This window comes from Macrobrachium rosenbergii, chromosome 25 (genome assembly GCF_040412425.1).
Source record: "Macrobrachium rosenbergii isolate ZJJX-2024 chromosome 25, ASM4041242v1, whole genome shotgun sequence".
Lineage (NCBI taxonomy): Eukaryota > Metazoa > Arthropoda > Malacostraca > Decapoda > Palaemonidae > Macrobrachium > Macrobrachium rosenbergii.
In genome coordinates, this window is record NC_089765.1 from 28993287 (window position 1) to 29015552 (window position 22266).

A 22266-nucleotide genomic window follows, 5' to 3' on the forward strand; every position below is an offset into this window, starting at 1 on the left:
TCTTAATGAGAGCTCCCTTTATATCCTTTCCCTGACAAGCTCAATAATGAAACGAGTATACAACTACCTGGAAAAGTCAAAGGAAATTGCCTGAATAATCAAACTTCTCTTTGAATAGCAATATATATCAAGTACCAACTCAAACTCCATAAGGAGAGAAAGATGATCATTGGCTCCCTTCACCAAGCACAGTATTCAACTACTACAAAAGAGAGCAAAAACAAAAGAGGTATTGGTCAAGGAGTGGAAAAACTTAGTGAGAACAAAGTTGGTACATAAACAGGGCCACACACAGATGGTCTATCAGAACACTGCTGAGCTGTTGAAATTACAAAGTCGCAAAACAAAATAAGTGTAGAAGCAGAAAAGTGGAGGATGCTTTGCCTGAGGGAGATGGTACATTCTTTTTTGGATTTAAACAAGTCACATTTAGGATCAGGTCTACAAAGAATAAGGCCTCTTATGACAATTGGTCGTAACAAACAAAAAAAATTATAACCACTCTTCTTCAGTGTCATGACAACAAGCATGAGGTTCACTCACTGAAAAAAATCGATGATATTAAGACTTCTCATAACTTGTCTTAAAGCAAGCTGTTCAAACATATTGGGAAAATGTGCTCGCCCACTGACACTGAATTAGGAGGGTATCTTAAGAAATTAGCAATGCTTCCACCCTATTGGGGTGAGGAGCATTTCATTGGGGCCCTCCTGTTTTGATAGTACTGCGTACAGTTTGACAGAGTACTGGACACTACCATCTGGTACTTCTCTCTCTCTCTCTCTCCCTACTCTTCTTACTTTCTCTAATCAACATAAAGCATACTGAATTTTATGTTGAGAGAGAGAGAGAGAGAGAGAGAGAGAGAGAGAGAGAGAGAGAGAGAGAGAGAGAGAGAGAGAGAGAGAGAGAGAGAGAGAGAGAGAGAGAGAGAGAGAGAGAGAGAGAGAGAGTAATGATCATAGTTCTATTACTCACTTTTTAAGGCCAGACTTGTCAGGATGGTTCTTATTCTCTTCTTGCCATTGCGTAAATTGTTTCTCCCAGTTGGCAAACTGTCTGTCAAATTCTTTAAGATCTTCATCAGTCTGCAATGCAAAAATGAAAAAATTAACATATACATAATATACAATTATATAAAAATATACTTGTATGTTTTGGTGATTAGTTATACAGTAAATTCATATTCCTGTTATTTTTAATTTTGTTATCTTAAGCATACCTTATTAAAACAACTTTACTTTCTTAATTTTTCTTATATCTAACTTTTGCCTCTAGTACATACAGTATGTTTTCCCTGTAATGGTGGGGGTTAGGGACCACAACCACCTGCATTAAGCTGGTGCAGTATCCCCCTCTAAAAATGCTTATAACTGCTTATTTTAATAGTTCAAACACCAAATATACCTTAAACTATCATCCTAAAACCCTTTAATATGATTTCAAACTAATCTTACATTACCCTTAAAAATATATGGATTACAGCTATGTGTCAAAACTAAACTCAAGTCCGCCCTACATTCAATCACAGCCATTTTCTCTTACACAGTACTAAAGCTGTCTCATTTTCTTTTTTCACACTGGGGAAACATTGGGAATTCACAAGTACCTAGAGTTAAATACTGTACAGTACTTGAATATTTAACTATGCATTGAAAATAAAAATCATAAATGCAATCAACAGTGATAAAATATTCTCTTGTGTATGTACATGTTACAATGATTTATTAATTTTCAAATATTAATATTAATGTAAACACAGCAAAATATTGATAAAAAAGTTATTTCACTTACAGAATCCATTGACACGTATTATATTGATCTGTTATCGTCCTAATATGTATAAAAAGGACCGCCCCAATATTTGTAATGTTTACGTTCTGAGGATCAGCTGATTGAGCCTACTACTGAAAGAATTAGGAAAATATTTTTTAGCTGCTAAAAGAAACTAATGTATTAATGGAATTATTTTTAATTTTATACCGTACTTAACAGTTTATGATAGAGTAATTCATATTTCATTGAGAGAGAGAGAGAGAGAGAGAGAGAGAGAGAGAGAGAGAGAGAGAGAGAGAGAGAGAGAGAGACTAATGTTTACAATTGAAGCCTCAGCACAGTAGATGGGGATGCAACTTGGCTTGACAGGTTGGGGAGGAGAGCACAACCTTGTGTTGTCTACGTATGAAATTCAGATTTTAAATATTTTTATGGTGACTGGACATGAAACATCAGCAGTGATAAAATATTCTCATGTGTACTGTTTTAATATGTGTGATATTCATAGAGTCAACTTAACTTGTAATGGAGTAAGGTTCGGTAAATCAGAGAAAGAAAAAAAACATGGCAACACATACCTACAGTAAAAACAATTACAAATGTTGGGACAATTTTTTTTTTTTTACATATTATGACGATAATATAGATCACTATAACAAAGTATAAATAGATTCTTTAAGTGAAATAACATTTTATTGATATTTTGCTGTATTTTCATTAAAGGATATGTATACTGAGAGAGAGAGAGAGAGAGAGAGAGAGAGAGAGAGAGAGAGAGAGAGAGAGAGAGAGAGAGAGAGAGAGAGAGAGAGAGAGATATTGAACTGAGGTATTTATGTCCACTGGTAAATTGTTTTGTGATTTTGCGGGATTTTAATTTAGCATTTTATTGGTATTTTGCTGTGTTTACATTATTAATATTAATATTTAAAAATTAGTAAACCATTTCTTTTTATCATAAAAAAAATATTTAGTCATGAAAATAAAATGATAATACAGCAATTAATGAACATTGCTCTACGAAAAAATTAGTGAATTAGTGAATTTTCCATGATATATTTGGAGACAAGTTCCACAGAAAAACCCACGATTAACCGAATGCATGTTTACTGATTTGTGATCTAGCGGGGACCCACTGACTTAATTGACTTAACTCTTACAGGACGGGCTAAATATACATTAATTACACCCCAGACTGGACAAACTTTAAGGTTGGCCAATTTAAAATAAAAAACACATTAGTGGAAGGAGGAAGATATGCAAATGCTCATGGAGTAAGAAAAAAAAAATCCTAAAAAATTTTCTGTACCTTCCAAGGGAAATTGAAAGTGAATATTTACAACCCTATTTGGAATATTTACAACCGTGTGTGGGGCCTCTTATCTAAGACACTGATAAAAATATGTTAATTTTACAAAGGTATATATGTTTTTTCTAATAATTTATTTTATTTTGTAAAATTGTAATTAGTGAGACGGGGAGATGCAGTACCTTTTTGTGAGGTACACATGTTTTTTTTATAATATTTCTTTGCACTTTACTTTGCAAAATTAGAACTATAGCTAACTATTATCATAAAAGACAAGAACTAAAACCAACACCAATCCCTGGGTATATTTATGAGCAAATAAATAAAAAGATGTCCTGGAGCTACAGAGAGACAGTACATTCCCCCATGAAATCTCAATGCACACTGATGTACCGACTCCCATACTGAGCTACGCTACAGTTGCCGTGAGTCATTTATGGCCCACTGAAGCGATATGAACAATTTTCCCCCCTACATTCATCCACAACCACATGGCACACAATATTAATACTCATAAGAGTTAGCCCGCATTTGCTCAAAACCTGTTATGATCATGCCCATCCAGTAAGGGTTAAATAAAACTGCTTGAATTCTTATATATTTTTCCCTAATCTAATCTTAATATACACACATATATATGTATGCATATTCTTCTTAACCCCTTGTGGCCAGGTGACATATATACATGTTTACTTATAACTTTGGGATGGATTCTGGGTCACACATATATATATATATATATATATATATATATATATATATATATATATATATATATATATATATATATATATATATATATATATATATATATATATATATATATATATATATATATATATATATGGCAGTCCCTGGTTGTCGGCAATCTGGTTTTACGGGCGCTTGTCTAGTGACGACCACACTGGATTTTCGGCACCGATATGCACCGATCTCTGGTTATCAGCCCCAATCCCCAGTTAACGCCAATCCCCACTTAACAGCGTGCACCAATCCCTGGTTACCTGAGCTAATAACTATATATTGGCGCCAATAACTGGGGATTGGTGCTATTATCGGCAATTTTCGGTTATCGTCACACCGTTGGGAATGTAACCCCACCCATAACCGGGGACTGCCTGTATAATATATATAATGCATCAGTCCCTGGTTATCCGCGGGGTTCCGTTTCGACAGCGTGACGATAAGCGAAAATCGCCGATATCCAAAAATCGGTGATTTTCGGGGCTCTTTTGGTGCTTTTCAGTTACCAGAGCCGCTGTTTGGTATGTAACGGTGCCAATACGCGATTATCGGTGCCCATAAGCGGAAATTGGCCCATATCAGCAACGAAAATTGCTGATTTTCGTCACTAGACAAGCCCCAAAAAACCGGATTGCCGATAACCGGGGACTGCCACACAGTTTGAATGAATTTTGTGGGAAATATATTCCAACTGCCATAAATCACTACTGACAACTCTTCAGATAGCAGTACGAGTCAGAGTGGCTGAGCATGTGCTAGGAGAGATTCAGTCTTGCTTGAGGTGGTATACGGGAATGTTGTCCCAACTTCCCATCCAAGGATGACTTGTAAATATTTTACATTAAATATACTCAGAATTTGTTACTGATTTTAGTTCTTATCTGTTATGATATTGTGTGAGCTGTAATTATAATTTTAGAAAATAAAATAAAAAAATGTTAGAAAAAACACTTATAACTTGGTAAAATTAGTATATTTTTACAACTGTATTTTGGAAAAGAGGCCCGGCACAGGGTTGGAAATATTCACTTTCAACTTTCCCTGGAAGGTACAAAAAATTTTGAAATTTGTTCCTATAACAAGTGCATATGAATATCTTCCTTTTTCCATCGATTTTTTTTTTTTTAAATTAGCCATCCTTTAATTTAGCCTGGTCTAGGGGTGCGCTTAATACATAGTATTTAGCCTGGACTATGAGGGTCAATATAAATGCCTATATACATACAGACCCTGCCCTCCTTACAAACAAGTTGTTCCAAACAGCTGTTCGTATCTTGATTTGTTCATAAGTTGATTTTTAAATGTGTAGTGCATAATTTTGGTTGATGTTTACATTCAAATTTTGCTGTTAAGAATTTTTGCAAAGAACAGACCCTTCCCTTGATTATCCTGAGTATTCGCGTGATTAACTAACATGTATTATCTGCTTAAAATCATGAGAATATTCGTTCATACTTATAAAATATTCCTACTTATTTCTATTCTCCCGATTTAACTGCCTGTGATGAATTCCCATTTTCTATATTTCCCATTTTCTATATCTAATATGTATTTTTTAAAATCATGCAGTATTATAAGGAATTACTTTAGACGCTAGAGAGGTAAAAAGAAAATAAAATCTAGATTTAAGCAACATCAAAATTTAGTATCTTTTTCCATGCTTTGAAAGTTATGAACCTGGAGAGAATTTCGCAGGAGCAGTGTCTGACATTGAAAGTCCATCATATGAACAATGCACACTGTCATCTGACAAGAATGTGGGTTATAACCCGCAAATGTCTTAATGAGCACCCCTATACAAAGCTCACATTCACAAGGACCAATTTTTTATTTTCTTCCATTTAAGACATAATCTACAGCTCTCTCTCTTTCTCTGTTGTACAAAGAATAAAAATTAATATAATTTTTTGTAATTTTTTTCTTTATTAAAATATAACTACTGGGTCAATTTCAACCGAACTTGGCATAGATTTTTTTATATGACAATTACGGGTATCTTGAATTTATGAAAATTACTTTTATATAAAATTACTAAATTTCTCATAATAAATAATAATAATAATAATAATCTGTTAACCTCTTGTATGTACCCTTGAAGTTACTGAAGAATGGATAATTATTATTACCAGTATTATGAATAAAAAATGAATGTTTTCTTTAATTTTTTTTACTTTAAAAGAATATGACCCTTGGACCAATTTCTACCAAGCTTGGCACAGATTTTTTATATGATAATTATGGGTATCATTATGAAATTTACTTTCATATAAAATTACTTATTTCTAATAATAATAGATGTGCTAATTATTATTATTATATTATTAGTATTATGAGAAATTTTTATATGAAAGAAATTTTCATAACTAATTTAATGGTGTATACCCATAATAATCATATAAAAAAATCTCTGTGCCAAGTTGGCTTGAAATTGATCCAGTGGTTACGTTAAACAAAAGTTTTTCATTTTTATTCAGTAGCTTTAGAATAAGTCTTGAATGGATGAAAACAAAGAACTGGTCCCTGTGACTGTGAGCTATGTATAGTGGTACTCATTAAAACAGTGTGAGTTATAACCTACATTTTTTGTCAATAGATGGCGGTGTGCAACGTTTACTTTATGGACTTCCAACGTCAGACACTGCTGCTGTGAAATTCTCTCCCAGTTCAAAACTTTCAAAGCATGGAAAAATTACTAAATTTTGATGTTGCTTGAATCTAAATTTTATTTTCTTCTTTTTATCTTTCTAGCATCCAAAGTATTTCCTTATAATTATGCATGATTTTAGAAAATACATACTAAATATAGAAAATAGGAAAACATAGCAAATGGGAATTGATCACTGACAGAGTTAAATAGGGAAGATAGAAATAAGTATGAATATTTTACGAGTATTAATGAATATTTTTGTGATTGTGAGAAGAATAAATGGTAGTTAGTCATGAGAATACTCGGAACAATCAAGGAGGGGTTAAAGGAAAAGGTTCTTCAGTTCTTTGCAAAATTCTTACTAGCAGAACAGGCATTAAGAACAAAATCTGAACTTACAGTGGTAAAGAGGAGCGTTTCAAACAGTTTTAACTTGTAACCCCGTCTATTCGTATCTCTGAAACTTCGTGAGTTGAAATTTCGTAAGTAGGGTAGTGTCTGTATATGTATGTACTTAGCAAAAGATTTAGTAATAGTTCAACAACCTCAATTATTAATTATTCATCAAGAAATTTTTGACAATATTGACAATGTCAACAACAGAACTGTTAGAATGATTAGTTGCTAGAATTATACCTTGATTTTAGTAAAGCTATACATATTAATAATACACTCTTAATAAAAAAATTTAGTAAGATTTGTTAAGGGTAAGATTCTGTGATTAAAACAGCATAACAGTTCAAGTATTTTAAAGTCAGCACATAAGAACAAAATGAGACTTACAGATTCATCAAACTTTGCATCATCTCCTGAAGCATTGTTACTTGCATTGGTATTGCTTCCTGTTGAATATCCACCACTGGAAACCCCTAAAATAACAAAACAGTGAGAATATTCATGTAGAAAAGAAGACACCAAATATGCAGATACACTAAAAAACTGATAAACTACAATAAATGTATGTTAAAGTTTTACAAGGTATCTACAAATGGTTATTTTACTTTTTGCTCATATGTAAGTATTAAAACTATCTGAAAAAATCAGTTTTATATACATACATATTACATCTGAAAGCACCTACCAATGGCTGAACTACCACTGCCAATTTTCTCTTTATCTTCATCTGGTGGTGGAGGTGGGGGAGGGTCTTCTGGTGGAGGTGGAGCAGATGGCGGTGGTCCACTTGGAGGTTTGGCATCCATAGTGGGGGCTGCCGAAGCTGCAGGCCCACTTGCATTATGGTTTGGAGGAGGAACACTTGTGTTTGGTACAGATGTCACTGATGGCGGAGGGACAGACATCCATGACATGGCAGCTGCGGCTGCTGAAGGGTCACCGTACATGCCATACATTCCATACATCTAAGAAAACCACAAGATTTCAGCTAAACTGTAATATTTGCCATTTTCATTTTTTGCTCATTATCAATTGTCTTTCAATTTATTTTTTTAAGCTCACATGAAATTGTTGATTATTTCCAAACTGAAGAGGCTTTTTATAAGACAATGAGAAAGCTACTAAGGACCTACAGATAATACACATTGATACACCACAGTACATTTCTTGCTCTGAATGAACAATGTGATATTCAAGCAAAAATACAGCACTTAAGTGCTTGACATCGTAACAAAACCAGTTACTTTTATTTGCCTACTTTTCACTGGGACTCAGTCCTTTGGAGTTCAACGTCTTTCCTACCATCCCAAGTATACAGTACTTGTGAATAATGACCAAGTACTCTTTCACTACTCAAACATATCCTCACTTATTTTCCAGATTTTACTGAAGAATTTCCAATTTTTAGCCTTCCTCTCCCAGAAGTGTTTCATGTACATTTGTTTGTTTACTTTTGATATAGTTTCACGTGTCAAATGCACTGGGCGTCTGCAAAAATGCTAATTTTCATGGTAAAAGTTTTTGAATACTTACCTACTGTTGAGATGCCAATAGTTGCAATTGGTATACAAAAAAAATATTAATAAATAAATAAATAATACTTGGCTATCCCACTAGACTATCTCTGTAATCATGTTTCCCACCAGGTGGTGGTGGAATGTTTATGTTCTTGCCAAAATTCTTCAAGACCACCCAATAAGACGTGGGGAGGTTGGGTGGGTTTCCATTTTAGCAGTAGGTAGGTATTCAAATAATTTTATCATGAAAATTATCACTATTTGGAATGACTCTTACCTACTGTTAAAGTTAGCTGACTACCACACGGAATGAGGATGGTGGGTTATTGCAGCCAGAGAAACGATGTTCAGCCAAGCAAACTAAAAGTTTTTTTAATGAAGAGAAAAAAAGCTTCTCAACATTCCTGCCTGTTGTGTGATCCTTCCTGGCAAGTACTGTCCCCAGATGTTGGACCACAATATGGTGAACATTACAACAAAAATGTTACTTAACAAATTTTTACAAAACTTGCTTGATCTTGTTGTGCTTATCTTTCGGTGACTGAGTGCCAGGTTGGCCAGAGGAAGAAGACAACGGGCACAAACTGCTTCCACTCCCGGACATACCCTACTTCCCTGTACCTCCAACAGTGGAAGGAGCGTTGCAGGGCATGGGTAGGGTATGCCTAACAAGGCACTTCCTCTACTGCAAAGGGAGAAACCCGAAAAAGGGCGAAAATTGGGCCAATAAAACAGCAAATAGCCCCAAGACTAGCCACATCATTTCTAACTGCCAAACCTCATATCCTGAACAATACAGGGAGCTTTGAGGAGAAAATTTTCAAGGAGAAGCATTACTAGGAAAACGGAGAGCTGCAGGAGCTGCTATTTGAAAGGTTGTGAAAAGTGAGAAACTCCCTCCTAACCTCACTTCCTGTTCTAGAGTTAGAAGATTCTTTTTCTGTCTTTTCCTTTTCTTATCTGCCTCTTGCATCTGCTTATACTTTAAATAAATACTGTATTCATTATTTCATATGACCAACCAATACACTGACCTAGCATTTAACACAGCGGCTGTGACCACTGTAAACTGAAGACTGGAAAAAACTTGTCTTTCTCCTCTTTGGAAGATATCCTATATAATGACAAAAATAAAAAACAAGAAAACCCAAACCAAATTCAGATAACAATCTAATCAACAAAATCATGTAAACACTCTCCAATGCGTCCTTGCAGGCCGACGACAGAGAAAAACTGAATGGAAAACTACAGACGGTCAAACCACCCAAAAGGGATGGGTAATAGATGGCTCAAACTAAAAATCCTATTTATTTTTTACTTTTCACACACTATCGTCCTCCTGTACAGTTATTGTAATAGAGATGTATGATTCATTTCAAAAACTATTTGTAAAAAACCACTACTGTACTAAAAACTCCATTCTTTGGGAAAGTAATATTCTATTGCAGGTTTAGTACAATATAGAAACACAACCACTGCAAATAATGAGGAATTTTACTCTGGTGCATATCCTCACCCTAAGCTACATAAGATTTAGCATATTTATGTCAAAATTGTTGCTAAATTCAAGACAAAGTACCTGTATATACTTGAAAAATGTTAAAACTGACAAAAGTCTTACACTGTACAAAAGGTAACTTGGATGGCCACAGTATATATCACTGAAGAAGGCTTAATTTGGAATAAAATATTACAAGCTCTGTGAATCTAAGTCTGGGTATGTGTGATTTCATCATATATACAAGTAAGGGAATAGCTTAGACAATACAGTAATACCTCGATCTTATTCACTCTGAGTTACACAAATCCAGACACAAACTTTTCATTGGAACCTAACTAACTGGTATACATGATTTTTTCACATACACATGACATTTGCAAAATCCTCAAGAAACACTGCAGAAGTGTTTATGTTTAATTTTTTAAGTATTTTATAAGTTTTCACACTTTTGTGTAAAATCTTATGAAAAATATATTAGTGTACTGTATTTTTATTATTGTACTGTACATGCATAAATATGCTACAAAGGTACAGTACTTACAGCACATATCGTTATTGTACTTTTACCAGATGTTATACCCATTCACAAAGTTACTGCACTTTTCAATGATACCCCTGCAGAAATGTTTTAGTTTTTGAAGTAAGTTATAAATTTTCATGGTTTTAAGTGTAAAATCGGTATGGAAAATTTTTATTATTTATATTTTTGTACATAAATATGATACAAAGGCAGTACATTTACTGTAATATGCCCATTCGCCAAGTCTGTCACTAGGACCTCACATGACCTTGAGATGAGGTTGTTCAGTTGCGCTGGTTTGATACAATGAATTCGTTGACGTACTAAAACATATCAGAGACATAACTAAGAGTTGTATTAGTGCCGTTCTGTGGAAATTACTTTGTTAACCTCAGAGAAAAGTGCTGGTGCAATCTGTATTACATGTAAATACAGCATGTACAGTTAGTGTACTTTTACAAGATGTGATACCCATTCGCAAAGTTATTGCACTCTTCAAAGATGTGGTACCCCTGCCGAAAGTGTTTGTTTAATTTTTGAAGTAGTTTATAAGTTTTCACGCTTTTAAGTGTAAAATCGGTATGGAAAATTTGTATTATTTTTTGTAGTTAGTGCTCACACATATTTTTACAACTTATTATTCCTCTGTACATCTTTACCTTTACAGTACATAATTTTAAATTGATTGGATTTTACCTGTACCCTCTACACCATTACGTATGTTTTCTTTATTTTATTGAGTTGTACCTTTGTAATGACTGTGACTCATGAAGTTTACCTAGTGATGCAAAGAAAACATCTACTCTGTGAATGAAAAAGAAAATGGCTTACCAGGAATTAGGGGTAACATCAGTATACGCAGGTACCTACTGTAATGCGCTAGTGGTAAATACAGTACCCATTACGATACTGTACTCTATCTTTACGTCGACCGTTTATTTCTTTAAGTGTAATGTAGTAAGCTAACTTTTAAATGAAATTACAGTAACTTTAATTTCATTTCAAAGTTAGCTACTACTTTAGAAGCATGATTAGGGTCATATTTTGTGTTTAAACTCTAGAAATGAGCACTTATTAGCATTTTTAGTGACTGTCCCAAACCTATAGGAATCCTTGCCTTACGCAAGGGGTTCTGGAACCTAACCTTGCGTAAGTTTGAGGTATTACTGTACATCCTGTTTCATCACAGGTAGTAGTGACTTATGAAACCCTAGCCAAGTAAAGGCTACTGTCTCATGTTACCACATCTGGAAGATATGCTTATATTTCATGAATTGATATACAATGTACTTGGAACTGTACAGCTTACGAGGAAGAAACTGCTGGTGGGTATGGAGAGAGTGAGAAAAAAAAAAAAAGCTAGAGAAGGGCAAAATTATCATATCCACAGAGGAGTGCTTATATGTTGCAAGGAAATGCACACAAAAAAGATATGCCACTGCTGTCTGCCATTCACAATGCAGATATGGTGGAAACTGACAAATGAGAAACATAAAAGAAATGCAAAACTTTTTTGGACTATAACGACACAATGGATGACAGACAATTCTGAATACCACCTGGTTAACTACCCACTTTCAAGAAATAGAGGATGACAGTATTACAAGATCTTTTTTTCATATAATGGACTTGGCATTATGGAATTCATTCAATCTTTATCAGAAATTTGCTGGGAATTGTTCATCCTTTAATTACCAAAATTCAAATTGCAAAAAGTATGACGGAGAAACACTCCCAATTTCTATCCCCTGAAAGGAGGAAGGCCAAGGACATCACCCCAACCACTACATAAGACAGGGAGGCACTAACTGTAACAGGCACAATGATGGATAGACAGAGGACCTCCTTTTAACTATATAGAATGAATTTTACTGACTGATGGATACACCAATGCACAGACAGACCAATAATCTCCCTTTACATACAACTGTCTAGTCAGACTGATGGATACACCAATGCACAGACAAGACCAATAGTCTCCCTTTATATACAACTGTCTACCTTTGTACCAGGTTTGACTGAAATCCCTATAACATAAGAGCTATGATGACAGTGTGACACAATCATTGACACACATCTTCCTTCCTTTACACCTACACATGATGGTTTACGTTTACATTAAGTTTAACTGAAACCCATAAGGATCTAGAGGCAGGTGCAATGGCAGGTAAGCACAGCAGACACTGATGGACATACATAAATAATGGGAAAACTAGTCCCCATTTGTCAATAAGGGATTAATACAAGTAAACAGAATGAAGCAAGTATACGATACCAATAAAAGTGGCACAACACTAGATATTTTACTTATTACCAAGACAATAGTAGCCCAATATCTCAATAATATTTAAAACAAAAAATAACAAAGGTATAACAGATGAGAAAGAAAACAGAATTAACATATTTAACTTACCCCAGGCTGACCCCACATCCAAGGATTTGCTGCAGAACCAGCTTGCTGTTGCCATTGCTGCTGTTGGTCCTGTTGCTGTGAGTATGCAGCATACTGCTGGGCTTGTTCTTGTAAGCTACTCATTTGTTCCTAAAAGAGAAATACAGATTTTTTTATTTCCAAAATTGGAAAAGATTAAGGAAAAGCCCCTATATACTAAACTAAATCATTCATAAGAAGAGGGTCCAGGGACCCTATGAATGAATAACTTCCATAAAACTAATTGTGGGACTCATTCTCATCAAAGCTGAAGCTCACAATACTGTATAGTTTAAATACAACAAAGTACTGTCACCCACTAACCTACTTCCCTGACTTTAAGTCTGTTCTAGTAAAAAATTAATCTAATAACTGTACCTGGGTTAAACAATTTTTACACTTCTTTAAATTCCACCCTTTCATGCTCAAATTTTGGTAAAACTATTGTTGTACATGCAAAACACCAAAGAATCAAAGTTCTTTGTTATCTTAAAATACATAAATGAGGGCACTTGTCCAATCTACAATGAAAAAACTAAGTTGATAAAGATGATAACAATGTCACGGGTCACTCCTGTGAGGTGATTTTGAGACCATCACCTTTCTAGCTACTGTGTAAGGATGGAATTCTTACATCTGACCTATGAGAACAACCATTCCATGCCATCAACCTTTTTGTGGTTAGTGAGCATTAGATAGGTTGTGTCAAATTCACCTAAGATATTCTCTCATCTAATTTCTAGCCTATCCAGCATATCAAAGGCCTCACATAATGCATGATTTGGTAACTGTATACAAAGCTTGCTTTGAATTAGCTCTTTTGAATCGAGACCACAAACGTAACTGGTAAGTTGTGTTTTTGCTCCCACTGTGAGGTGAATGGTGTGGAACTTGAGCTAAGCGTGAATCTGCTCTTTAACTTTTTAACATAAAACAGTGTTAAATACTAAATATACTGCCCTACAAGCATGGGTTGCCAACTTGAACAGAAAGAACAGTTTCCGTTACGACAAAATTACTCGTGATTTGCACTGTAAAGCCATCCAATGTTGACTGCACACCTTTGGTTTAAAAGGTACATAGTTTGAAAAATCACACTTATGTTTGGACAAAATCTACAACATTGGTTACTTACCCAGGGTGAAGTTGCAAACTTGTTTGTATTGAGCCACACCATTAATGACTGATACAAGTTTTGCAGGGAAGTATAGAGTACAAGTACACAAAACAGTGGCTCAAGAAAGATCATCAAAATTGAGAATGTCAATTTGACAAAGGAGGGAAGTTGCAGGAGTGTGGGTGTTCGGTGGTTTGAAACATGATTCTAAATGAACTTTTATGGTCCCAGTACCCCAACCAAAATGCTGGAAATTATTTGTGATTTTTCGGTGGCATAATCAAGCCCACAAATTGAAGACTATATTCATAAAACTGTAAATCATTCCTAAAATTTCATAGACCCCTTGCTAATTAACAAGAAATGTTTGATAAGTATGCAGCCTTCCACTTTTTAATAGACAGAATCCCCAAATAAGTGCCAGATTTCACATATTTATAGATGCAGTTGCTTCCCTATACCTATCTCCTATGTCCCCCTAAAAGTAAATGGTAACCTCACTATCCAATAGCCTAGGTAATTTCTATTATTTATAAAATCAGCTCACAGTAGGATAATGGTAAGGTTAAAATAAGTAAATATGGGATCTGCTTCAGCCCCCCAGGGGTAAGGGCACAATGCCCTAAGTCAGTTTACAGTAAGGGAAGATAGGCTACGATGCCGCCTGTTGAAATGCGACTTTCCTTTGCTTTTACACTGGCTGTAGATTTGCCAAAATGACCAACTGTTGCAGATTTTCAGTTGGCAGGCTGTGGAAAATAACTAGCAAAACTAATCTACAGTTTTGCCCTAATTTTTTCTACCAAGTCAAATGCTTCTCTAATCTTGACCAATGATGCTCAAAGGCAAGATTTACTTTGCACTATAAAAAGTCTCACTTTACTTGGATTGCATAAACAATACTATAGAGGCTACTTTGAAATTAATTATCATCTAATATCAGAATAACAGCCTGACTGCACATCTGAAAACAAATTGGTACAAAAATCAACAATCTTGGAACACTGTAACAGAAAAGGGTAAATGTTTACTTTAAACCTTAATTGTACTCGAGTTAAAAATATAATTAATTTGCAACAGAGTAGTTTTCAAGATACTGGACCACCCCCTTTTCTACTACATTTAGCACGATCACAGTGGAAAAGCAAGGTTTTGGGTGGGAACAATACAAAATGAGTTACATACAAGTAAGAATTTTACCTAAAATAACCTTACCTACATGGCCTTGTCCTTACCTAACCTTAGAGGAATTGGTCTTTAAACAATGAGGGGTTGCGGCCTAGTACAGTAAGATCTACCAAAAATGAAATTTGCTGCATGAACTTAGCCTAGGCCAGTATGATGTACAGAAAATGAAGTTTGCTGCACAAACTTAGCCTACGACAGTATAATCTGCAAAAAATTAAATTCCTTGCACAAACTTAGCCTAGGACAGTATGATCTACCAAAATTGAAATTCGCTGCATAAACAGCCTAGGACGGTATGATCTACCGAAAATTAAATTTGTTCAGTATGTAAAGACTATTTTTATTTTTTACTTCCATTTATTTAACAAGAAGATGGGATCACAGTACTGAGGAAAAGAAGTTAGCCCATGTTAACTCGCATAATGCACCAGATATATATACAATGAAACCCCGTTCAGGTGACAAAATTTTAAGGGCCGCATGATATAAGATCGAATGATACAAAAGTATATACAACATAGTTTATTTGTTTTTCCTAATTTTTCCATATCATGTTTGTGTAAAACACCCTGCATTTACATCTTTAGTACATATGGCATTTCTCAACGGCGACTGTCCAAAGCCAATTCATTTGACGAATACTACGGTCGTCCTACGGTATTTGCAGGGGATGCTTACCACACCCACTTGCAAATACAGAAACTCCATCTAAAAACACTTATAACAGCCTGTTTTAATAGTTCAAATGCCAAATGTGTACCTTATCCTACACCAAATATACCATAAACTATCATCATAAACACTTTAATATAATTTCAAAGGCATCTTACAACATTACCCTTACAAATATATTATGGCTTACAGCTAAGTGTGAAAACTATTTCAGGTTACCCCACCCCTATACATTCAGGTACATCCATTTTCTCTCATACATTTCTGAAGTCCCATTTTCTTTTTTTAGTACAGTAGATAGAGGAGACTTTGGTAATTCATAAGTTAAGTGTGTACAATTGTGAACAAGTCCACCTGTTACGCCTTGGTTAGAGACTTCGAAAAATTATATGGTAACAGTGTTTACTAATGGGGGGGGGAGGGGGGCTCTTTCTCTGTTAGCATGAGTTCCACCCATCAGCTCTAGAGTTGTTTTAGTGGGAGGAGTCTTTAGGTATGGTTGGAGTAAAACACAGATACACACACACACACACACACAGAGAGAGAGAGAGAGAGAGAGAGAGAGAGAGAGAGAGAGAGAGAGAAACTAGATGTTGCTGATGAATCAAAAAGAAACATAACTAAGGACAGAGAAACTTCCACAACGAGCAATAGGAAGAATAGGACTCCCAAACTTGGTGTAATCTTTTAACCGTTCCCATATGGTAAAGTTAATTTGTTTGCCAATGATAACAATTATTTATATTCAGAGGTTTCATGTACAGTATTCATGGATGGGTTTGTATTCCCTCTTGAGTATACTGTAGAGGTTATTCCCTACACACCATTCATTACAATAACAATTATTACGCATTATGTTTCGAATAAATGCATAGTTTTCTACTGGGCTTATATTTTCTTATATTAACTGCAATAAAAGTTTTAATGTAATATGGACAGAAATTCCTTTTGCTATCATCATCATTTGTGTGAGGATAACTAAGAGACGGACGTCTCTATTGTTAGACAACCCCTCCTGTCATTTACCTGTCCAATGTGGAAAGGGCTAGTTGGAGAAATGCAGTTCGATGATATTGTCTTAGGGTTCTACTTTAAAGATTTTTTAAAGACATCAGGGTAGCAAAATGCCCCTTACATTTTCAGCTTTTAAATATCAAATTCACCCTTCTCATAAATAAACGAAAATAATCATGACCTGGAGCTAACCCATATGCATAGGTTTGTTTATGATTTTATTTTTACATTGTGTGAGTCTGTGTCTTACTCCAACCATACCTACAGACTCCTTCCACTAAAACCTCTAGAGCTGATTGGTGGAACTCCTGTTAACAGAAAAAGACTCCCCCTACCCTTAGTAAACACTGTTACCGTATAATTTTTCGAAGTCTCTCACTAAGACGTAACAGGTGGACTTGTTTGCAAATGTACCTATATATTTCATTCTATATATACTAAAAAGAATACATTTTACTGATATTCTGCCTTGTTTACATTAAAATTTGAAAATTGGCATATAATTTTTTATCATAAAAATATTTAGTCATGAAAATACAATACTGTAATTAGTGAATAATTCTCAACAAAAAATCGGCGTATTATCGAATTTTTCAGGAATAGTTTGGAGATTAGTTCCACAGAAACATCTGTAAATAGGTGAAGGCGCGAATACCGAACCGCAAATAGGCAGGGGTTGGCTGTACTAAAAAGCAGTTGATCATTTTCTGTTTTACTGGAATTAATGATTTTTCATTTCACCTCATAATCTTACGGCAGCTTTACTTGTATGCCTGCATGTCTGTTTACATCTACATGTGGCATTTCATTAACGGTGACACTACCATCTCTAATAGTGTGTGCATTCATGTCAGTGTTTCTTAGCACAGTATCACATTTGCTATTTTTATATTTTGCTTTGCTTGATTTACTGTACAGAGTATTTTATTACAAGTTTAGTTGACTCTAAGTACGATTATCACACATATAAAAGTATAAAAGAAAATTTCGATCACTGCTGATATTTTAAGTTTTGCCTTCAGCCAAAGCCAAGGAGTATGTGCATACATTCGTACCCTATGTACACAATCACGTTTAGCTTTTGGGTTGCGAAAAAAAAAAAACACTAAAAATAAAAGAGAGTAAAATCAAAATAAAATTAAGTGAAAGAGTATGTGTTTTGGGCTTCAATGTAAGTGATACCTCAGTTGTTTTCTCTGTGTGTGTGTGTGTGTCTCTCTCTCTCTCTTTTTGTTTGTGCTTGATGTATTTCATTGCATGTTATGGTACAATAGCATACACATCCATAATATAATAAATAAGGGTGGATCTTGTTTGTCCTTCCCCATGTGACTTTCTTAAATGAGTGTAAGCAGTGTTGCCATCACTTTCTTGAGGCTGAGAAGCATTGCCAACCATCAGAGAGCAATTTTTTTTCAGATTTATATATATATCTTTGGGGGCCTTGTTCCCTGGTCTGGAAGTGTTGGATAATGTCAAGTTATGGATAATCAAGGGATTACTGTACTTTATTAACCTAAACGCCGAGCCTCTATTTAAAAACGCTCCGTATGCGACAGCACGCTCTATTTTTGGCTCCTTTTGTCACAAAATGCGAAATCTCCAACGAAAAAAAAAAACGTATAATTGTATACAAATCGCGCTGTAAGGCGTTAAAGCTATATAACAAAATTGTTTTGGTAAAACAAATTGTAAAACGATCAAAGCAACACAGAGAAAATATTATCACAAAATGATGCATGAATTCGTAACGCACGGACGTAAAAAAATTTTTTTTCAAAAATTCACCATAAATCAAAATATTGTGCTAGAGACTTCCCGTTTGTTGAAAAATGAAGCTAATTGATTGAATATTACTAGACTGTAAGTGTTTTAGCTTACAATTGCAGTTTTTGACCATTTCGGTCGAGTTAAAGTTGACTGAAAGAAGAATTTTTTCTATTTATTGTGATTTATATGAAAATATTTCAAAACTGATAAAAGCTACAACCATGAGTTATTTTCTGTTGTATTCTACATGAAATTGCGCACATTTTCAGATATAAAACTTTATGTAACGAATAATATAAAACGGTGCAAATATTACGACAACGAGACGAAAAAATTTCTGAGATGTTCGGCCGAGTTACACAAGCAGACGTAAGGAAAATGTTTTTTTAAAAAATTCACCATAAATTGAAATATTGTGCTAGAGACTTCCAATTTATTGCAAAATGAAGGTAAACAATTGAATATTACTAGAATGTAAGAGTTTTAGCTTACAATTGTGTTTTTTGACAATTTCGGTCGAGTTAAAGTTGACCGAAGGTTGAAATTTTGGCAGTTATCGTGATTTATGTGAAAATATTTCAAAACTGTTAAAAGCTACAACCATGAGCTATCTTCTGTTGTATTCTACATGAAATTGCGCACATTTTCATATATAAAAGTTTATGTAACAACTAATGTAAAACGATGCAAACATTACGACAACATGACGAAAGAATTTCTGAGATGTTCGCCGAAAGTTACCACGCCGCAGACGTAAGGAAAAAAGTTTTTTTTTTTTTTTTTTTTCAGAAATTCACCATAAATCGAAATATTGTGCTAGAGACTTCCAGTTTGTTGCAAATAAAGGTACATGATTGAATATTACTAGAATGTAAGAGTTTTAGCTTATAATTGTGTTTTTTTACCATTTCGGTCGAGTTAAAGTTGACCGAAGCTTGAAATTTTGGCAGTTATCCGGATTTTTATGAAAATATTTCAAAACTGATAAAAGCTACAACCATGAGTTATTTTCTGTTGTATTCTACATGAAATTGCACACATTTCCATATATAAAACTTTATGTAACGACTAATATAAAACAGTGCAAACATTACAACAACATGACGAAAGAATTTCTGGCGCGGACGTAATGAAAAAGTTTTTTAAAAAATTCACCATAAATCGAAATATTGTGCTAGAGACTTCCAATTGGTTGCAAAATGAAGGTAAATGATTGAATATTACTAGAATGTAAGAGTTTTAGCTTACAATTGCGTTTTTTTACCATTTCGGTCGAGTCAAAGTTGACCGAAGGTTGAAATTTTGGCAGTTATCGTGATTTATATGAAAATATTTCAAAACTGATAAAAGCTACAACCATGAGTTATTTTTTGTTGTATTGTACAAGAAATTGCGCACATTTTCATGTATAAAACTTTATGTAACGGCTAATATAGAACAGTGCAAAAATTACGACAAAATGACGAAAGAATTTCTGAAATTTTCGGCCGAGTTACCGTGCGGGCGTAAGAAAAAAGTTTTTTCAAAAATTCACCATAAATCAAAATATTGTGCTAGAGACTTCCAATTTGTTGCAAAATGAAGGTACATGATTGAATATTACTAGAATGTAAGAGTTTTAGCTTACAATTGCGTTTTTCGACCATTTCGGTCGAGTCAAAGTTGACCGAAGGTTGAAATTTTTTGTAGTCGACGTATGGTACGTCCACTTGGCACCCAACAGACAATTTTAGTCGACGTATGATATGTCCAGTAGGCGTTTAAGGGTTAAGATGTTTCTGAAAAGTATGAGTTTTGACAAGAGATACACCAAGAATAATTAAAGCTTTAGACTCATTCAGCACAGTTCCATCTGCCTGAAGGGAAGGGTAGGGTGGAAAATATATCTATTTCATTTTACTGCAGTTAAGAATCATTTCCCACCAACTACACCATTCATTAATTCACTCCATGTCACAACTGAGGCTGGAGGGTAAGGGTGGCTTTACTGCTCACAAGTGGAGACTTTACTGCATCCACAAGTGTTGCATCACTGGCAATCTGAACAACCTTATTTTCTACGCAAACAAACACATCACTTGTATACACTGAAAATAACAGTGGACCAATAACTCTACCCTGTGAAACTCCAGACACAATAGGTCTTGGTATGCTGAATATCCCATCTATAGCAACTCACTGCTGCCTACCTGTAAGGATATCTTGAAGTAATCCTTAAACATATCCATCCCATGAAGTGTAAAATTAAGTGCCTCATGATTTACTATATTGGAATTAGCACTGAAATCTATTTGAATTACTCTGCACTCAAAAGCAGAAATAAAATGAACAAGAGTTACACCTCTGCACTACAAATTACACAAATTGCAGTGCATTTCTTCAAGCAATGCCTGAACTTAAATCCCACCTAAATGGTAATTTAAAACCAAAGAACCAATCATGTTTCAGCACTATTCACATACCCATATTTCCCAGTAAAAATAACAAAAGACACTGCAAATATTCTAGCCAGCCTTATCCACAATGCACTGGGACAAACAAAATCTGATCAGGAGCTCCAGTCGTGTGAACATGGAATCACAAACAAGAACTTTGAAAAAGTCAAAACAGGTAAAGTAACAACATTATTCAGTAATTAACTCTGTAGGCTAATAGTAAATCTGCAATAGATTTTGGTAAGATATTTGTATTAAACACATTGAGGAAACTTAGGAGCGTAGTATAAAAACCACAAAATGGAATCATAGTATTATGAAAACCACAAAATGGAATCATAGTATTAAAGTAAAATAACGCCATGAGAATTTGGCCTACATAGATGAATTGAAAAACACATTACTTGCATGGCCTCTAACTGAAAACAAGCCTCAATCGCGAGTGCTTTAATCAATTTTAAAATCCATTCATACCATCGTAATTTTCAATTTTTATTCCTTTGGCTATGAAGCCGTACAAAATCTAACCTTAAATCCACCCAAGTTCATTTGAAAATATCTGTGAAGGTGAGTGAGGAATTTAATGTGAGGCCAAATGACTCGCAGACTGAATGGATAAGAGGCCTAAGCAGAGTAGGGAGACTGGGGTAGGCATTGGTAATTTCGTCTCCTTGCGAAAACATCCATAGCATTGGTTACTTCAAGTGCTTTAAATCATTAAGTGCTCAAGTTAAGTGTCAACTGTAGGGGAGGGGGGCGAAGGTGGCAGGTAGCATTCCTCTAGAGCCGAATTAAGTCGCCCTCCCAAGGCCTAGGCTATGACTACCTAAGACATAGCGTAGGTGGCAATAAGCTGATTTTGAACTTGTCTAGGCAGTTATCCTACGGCAGTATGACCCATTTTGCTATATAATTTGCAACAGTGGGCTGTAGCATTGGCTGCACTTAAATGCAGCCAGAGATAATATATCGGAACGAAAACAGGGACCTTGACTGTTCTAAACAAAACAATAGACCCGAACTGCAGTTCCTCCACTAAACAATGCAGTAAAACAGCACGAACCTGCGAATTTGTACTCCCAGGGGGTACAGCGCCCGTGGACCATGACTGATTTGCCCACATTTCATATATTCAAGTAGTTTTCATTGAAACTGTAACAATAATCCCGTTTGTATATATGTCGAAGTGCTTTATCCGGTGCGCACACCATACACAACTATAAACGACG

General features: G+C 34.8%; 1 protein-coding gene across 1 annotated transcript in view; it reads right to left on the reverse strand.

Annotated features, from left to right (window-relative positions):
* The window catches only part of LOC136852519 (YLP motif-containing protein 1-like), a 277111-nt gene extending 254845 nt beyond the window's left edge, over positions 1–22266 (reverse strand). Inside the window, 5 exon segments of the mRNA XM_067127217.1 lie at positions 979–1088; positions 7260–7345; positions 7558–7837; positions 12824–12952; positions 22101–22266. Of these exon segments, the coding sequence (XP_066983318.1) occupies positions 979–1088; positions 7260–7345; positions 7558–7837; positions 12824–12952; positions 22101–22160 (665 nt within the window). The 5' untranslated portion in view covers positions 22161–22266.